This window comes from Aplysia californica, unplaced genomic scaffold (genome assembly GCF_000002075.1).
Source record: "Aplysia californica isolate F4 #8 unplaced genomic scaffold, AplCal3.0 scaffold00054, whole genome shotgun sequence".
Taxonomy (NCBI): domain Eukaryota; kingdom Metazoa; phylum Mollusca; class Gastropoda; order Aplysiida; family Aplysiidae; genus Aplysia; species Aplysia californica.
Window position 1 is genome coordinate 1,072,949 of NW_004797324.1, and position 6,054 is coordinate 1,079,002.

Consider the following 6,054-nt stretch of genomic DNA (forward strand, 5'->3'; position numbering starts at 1 on the left):
GATAATAATAATAATAAATAACGATGACAAATGTGGGAGGATATTCCTTAAAGAGAAATAGAAGAAATAGGGATTAAGATGGTTTATAGCCTTTGCCTTAACCAAAGAGACTAATTCTTGCAGGGAAGAGTTAGCAACATTTAAAGGTCTTTTAAAAGCTTCATTTCCACTTGAAGATAATCAAGCTTTCCGGTTCTCTCTTGGCTTCAGCGTTAGTATATTAGTGAAGCCCCATACCTTATAATAGTGTTATAGGATTTGAAGGTGGAGTGGGTGTAATGCAATAGCTTTTTATACGCTAATATTTTAAAAAGGAAGATTTACTTTCTCATAATTATACAGATTTTTCTATTACGAGATATGTTTTCATAGCAGCAAATGGTAAATGTTGACAACGACATGTGTACTACAAAGTTGTGTTTCTGATTTGTTTACGATGGCTTGAAATGTGCTGTAATATTGCCTTTTGCATTCCACTACCCAGACATGTGTGTCCAGCAGGTCGTTAAAGAGTTAATAATAACTTTTTTTTTTCTTTATTACACCGACAATGCCTTAGACTTCCACCACATAATGTCAACCATTTCCTACACGACAATGGGTCACAGATAATTTTATCTTACCAGACGCTCGTACACTTTTGGGCATATGGATTTGTTTGTATAACATTAAAGCCTGTTCACTAGCCTTGCTTTTGATATTAAATATACTCCACAAATTTGAATCTAAGTCGAGATGTATACGATTGAAGGAGATGGATGTGGCAGAGTGTCAGAGTAAAATTAGCGAGACAATAGTCGCCAAGGTTTGATAATTTCTCTAGCTCCAGTGTTTTAGGAAACTGGTTTTTTTGGGGTCTTTTTTTTGGTCTTTGACAAATGTTTTCAATAAATTTCACACAGTAAATGTGTTTTAAATAGGCATAAATGTGCTGAACCTAAATCGATAAAAATTGCCGAAGGGATCTAACATGTCGGTCTCTTCGATTTCATTATTTTGACGAGCACCTGAATAACACAGTTATGACAGCAAGCATTGATCTGTGACTTTCTCGTGGACATTACGGCCCTATCAATCATCATTCGAAACAGGCACGTACATGTATCAGGATCTTTGTCAAATCACTTGCTCTTCGGTTTTGCTTGCCCATTTTTGAAGAATGTTCTGCAGATAAAATTCAAAATTCCAGAATTCCGTACTAGACAAGACATCCCTTTCACAAATGGAAAATAGTAAAACTCCCTCTTACACCTTCCTTGATTAAAAACGTAGGCCTACGGATCGTATCTCTCCTTTGGAGCAAATCAAGGAAATCAAGACCTGAAAGTAGGGGAGCAGTACATGGATAGTCTACTATCTCAAAGTCTATCGCACAGGCAAAGTTTAACCATGCCTTCTGCTTTAAGATTGCCTGTAAAGTCGCAAAAGAACATACTGTACGTACGTGATAAATTGCGTGTATCGCTGTCGAACGTAAGACAGTGATACCTTGTAACAAAACGTATACAATTTTTAAAGATTTTTAATACTAATTGTTATCGATTAGGCAACAGTTAGGCCCTTGCCCTTCTGTCCAATGCCATGTAGTGGTATGTGCAGGTTTTCTGCTGTTGCCTTAATGTTCCGTAGTCTTCAGTCAGTGTTAGTTCTCGGAGGGAGAAGTGTGGCTCGGATGTCAGTTGGGACTGTGCAGTGGATCAGGTGATGATCCAGTCTCATGTGCATAATCACACAAAGAGCACATTGGGGGAAGTTCTGGTCTTATTCTGTTCCGTTGGAAATTTAGCTAATTTTAATACGTACAAAATAGAAGTTTAAGATGGAATTCAACCCGTGTGGTACTGATATCTAAGATACTGGTAAAGATATTGAATTCCCCCCCCCCCCATACCATTCCCCGACTCCCGTCGAAACTCAGTCAAGCAAGGCTACAAGCTATAAAACCTTTCACTTCGTGAACTCCCGGTTCTACGTTTAAAGAAGTAATACATTGACACAAAAGAATGGAACAATGAGCGTTACTGCTCTTCTGTAGGAGAGAGTGGAGCAAATACATAATTCAGTCCGTGGTCTCATCTTTAAACGGCGTTACTTTGTTAAAAGTGGCGTTGACCAGTACTATACTACTTAAAAGCGCAGTTTTCAGGAAAAAGAAAATATCAGCCGGAATATATCTTACCCTGTAGACGGTTTCTTCATCAACAAATCGGACCGAATTCGGATCTACCAGAACTTGGCTCTCGAAGAAGTCAAAGAGCATTCTGGTCTCATCATAAGCTCGTAGCTTGTGCTCGGACAGCACCCTCACGTCCTTGGAGAAAACACTGACCACGAGAGCCAGGCACACAGCTGAGAGAAACAAGCAACGCATGACTGTACACACTGCGGGTTTTCTCCACAATAAACGACAGAGCTTTGTTTTCACAGTTTGTGGGTGATACAACCTCTTACAGTTTACGCTTAACACAATCTTCTACAATTTGAGCTTTAATACAATCAGTCAAGAGTTTTACACTGATATAAGCCAGTCGCCGTTCACTTGAGGCTTCAACTCTTAACATAAATTCTTTTAGCACGTGTCGGGTATCGAACGACCAACCGATAACACATAACCTGTTGTCATGATACCAAGCAGGATTCAAGTGATAACCACAAAGAAGTTATGGACACTTTGTGATTAGATAAACAAGAAGTTGCGGTTCAAATTAGTTATAGGCCTTCAGGTACGTATTCAATGACCAAGAAGCTCAATAGATTAATAAATAAATAAATAAATGAATAAATAAATAAATAAATAAACAGATAAATAAATAAATAAAAACCGGTAAACTAACTTAGACGTTTCTAATCTTTGGATAAAAATTTAGTTCTATTAGTTTCAAATGGTACTTTTGAATGATTGAACGAGTATGGGCGGATTATATTCTGTACGGTGAACCGTGTTTTGGATCGACTCCTAAATAAGGTTGAAAACTCTATAAACCCCTAAATGTTTCACGGGTCAGGGCATTGTGGAAACATGGCTGGCTGCAATCCTTGTAAAAGCAAAGTCTTTGTGCTTAGTTTACAGTAAGAGCCAAAGGCAACCACAGTAATAAAAAAAATCCGGGAAAACAATTATTTTATCACTGCACTTGTACAGCCAGAGTGAAGGCTCAAAATAGATGTCGGGGGGGGGGGGGGGGGGGGGGGGGGGGGGGAGGCACCCCCCCCCCCCCCCCCCCCCCTTTTCCTCCCAATTGGTTCCCTAAGTAAATGAATGCTTTTTAAACACCAAAAAATTAGTTGAAACGGAAACGATTGCTTTAGAATCTCACGCAAGGATATCTTGCTTTGAATATAAATCACATAAAACAAAAATATGAAGCAATTATAACAGTACTTTAGTGTTTTTCTCTCCTCAAATTAAACTTAAACGAATACGTGTTATTATTATTATTAATTCTTTGCATTGTTATCTCAACTCTTGATTAGCTGTCAGTTCGTCAACTTAAAATCACAAAGTTCTACCTGATATTTTTGGCCGTTTTAATTTACTAAGGACACAAGGTCAGACACCAAATTAGTGTTCTATCTGCTCTATCCAAAATATGTAAGATTATTCGGAGACGTTATCAAGATATTCAAATAAATGTATTCGAAAACGCTTGACATGTGACTCAATATTTTTAACGTCACATTTCTAAAAACTAGGTATTGAGCAGATAGAACTTTGTACTTCTAGGGTAGTGAGTTACTTTAGCTTCTCATTTAGTGCCTTTGTGTAGCAATGGACACATAAGAATTACAAGCAAACCAAGCCGGGTCAACTGTTTAACATGCCTTTTTTGAAAACCCAGACTGTCGTCAGCAATTATTTTTATTGCTTCCTTTCTTTTGCGCTCTAGGTGTGCGTAAACAGTTTGCTAGTCAATTTAGACTTTTTTAAATTGCGATATGACACGGTTTAAAAGGCCCTTCAAATATTGTGACCAGGACTTCTAACTCCAATATCTATCTGTCTCCGATACGACTAAACGAAATGGGTGGGGAGCCTTACAACTCCCGAAAACAACTCAAGATCAGACGAGCCCCCTGATGATTCATTCGAGCCAGCTTCATCTGTCCCGTAATCCAGCATGATACCATGCCTCTGCGTTAACGGCACGCCCCTCTGTTAACTCATCAAGGAACAATTAATTTCCCCTACACTATAGACTAAACTTCTGCCTACTGTGATAAAAAAAAAAGACTGCTTGAGCCCCGCCTGTCCGTGCCAACGTTACCCCACCCTCCCCTTTCCCGCCTTTCCACAGGCTGAGAGGGATAAAACGTTGAGGTGAATTGAGTTACCCCATGAAAAAAATGTCCCTCTCAAAAATTGAAATCATTTCTTATGCCTGTTGCAATGGTGAGCTTAAAGGTTACACCGTAAACGTTGAAAAATGTTATACATGTATCTATTTTGCAAGAATATTGCAATATTTTGTATGGGTTTCGTTTAGTGCAGTTAGTGCGTGTCAAACTTTTCTTCATAGGTAACGCCCTTTTTTGCCACCTTTATAACATGCTGAACATCTCGTAACGCCTATTCACAATGTATTTCAAGAGGGGCATGAGTAACACCTGTCCCTATCCAACTGATCTTCACCGCCAACTACTAACTTGCCGACAAGTGGGCGATACAGCCAAGGTTTTCAAGAATAATTGTTAAGTGTATACACCCCTTTCATTAGAATCAATAACAGCAATACTTGGTTTTTAACATTTTCTTTATGTTCTTCGACGCCTGGGTTTACTTTCCTGATTAGATTATGCATTTTCATCTGACAGTGTTTCTGTTCTCTGCTCTCCCAGATGGCCTGATCGTGACTTTCCTATATCTGTCAGGACATTTAGTTTCTGAATAGAGAGTTTTCCATATTATCGATAGCACTGATAGTTACGCAGATCTTTTAGGCAGATACGGGACGCAATATAACGCTTGTTATCAATGGCCACTTATTTTATAAGTGAACACACAAGTTACAGATAGAGCTGACATTTCACCCAACAAATCAGCTCGGTAAAATATTGTTTTAATCTTGTGAAACGTTATCGTTTGATATCATTGGTGTCGTTTTTTTGGTCTTGTACACCAACCTTTGATTACATTTTACTAATCTAGTTGTCATTGTTTTATTTAATTATTATTCTCTCATTGAGACATGCAGGAGTATACAAATTATGACTATTGTATTTGGAACATTTCTTTTATAATTGCAGGAGAGTCCAGCATCTCTGGACGGAAAAATAAAAAGACGCCAAGACCGACTTAGGAATCCCTGTCAAACTTAGTGAGTCTTATTAGGTGCACTTGAAACAACAGACATTCAGAAAAAAAATATATAAAGAGCACATAGATACAGCTTTTGACGTAGGAAAATTAGTTACATCCACATTCAAATAAATGATAACGTTAGAAACATAATAGAAACATGTGAAACAGAAAGTAGGCTCAGAAAAATCATGCACAACAAACTAATCGTTGGCTTTGTTATCTCCGCCTCGTGTGACTTTGTCTCATCCACCGCATGAGGTTGGAGAAGTGTAGAAGGTGTCAGCGGTGAAAAAGGTTAACACCTATATATCACTTACTACTTTTTCGTATGCTTTATGGCCACAATTCTAAGTAGTACTGGATGAATGGTACCGTTCATGATCAGGTGACTCACATGGGGTAGGAGAGTAATGTCAATGACACACTCGGTTAATCAATTTATTATTAACACAGACATCCTGGTTCTCGTCTTTTCGCTAATGGGACCAAATGGAATGGATATAACTGCGTTTTTAAGCGGGTATTGTTGGTCTTGTATATTCTGAGACACTGCTTGAAGTAGAGCAGTATTTAATACTCAAAATTTGAGATCTGTAATTTTTACTTTATGCTGTGTCTTTAGCTATTTTCATAATTACATGTACAGTTGTGTGCGTTTGTGTGTGCCTGTGTGTGTATGTGTGTGTGAGTGTGTGTGTGTGTGCGTGTGTATGTCGGTGTGTGTGTGTGTGTGTGTGTGTGTGTGTGTGTGTGTG

The 6,054-nt window shown here is 38.4% G+C and overlaps 1 protein-coding gene across 1 annotated transcript in view; it reads right to left on the bottom strand.

The window, feature by feature from the left end:
* LOC101854932 (ganglioside GM2 activator) overlaps positions 1–2,510 on the bottom strand; it is a gene marked incomplete in the record, with an annotated part of 7,247 nt that extends 4,737 nt beyond the window's left edge. The window contains 1 exon segment of the mRNA XM_005092895.2: positions 2,180–2,510. Within this exon segment, the coding sequence (XP_005092952.2) occupies positions 2,180–2,371 (192 nt within the window).
* Between the last annotated feature and the right edge of the window lie 3,544 nt (positions 2,511–6,054).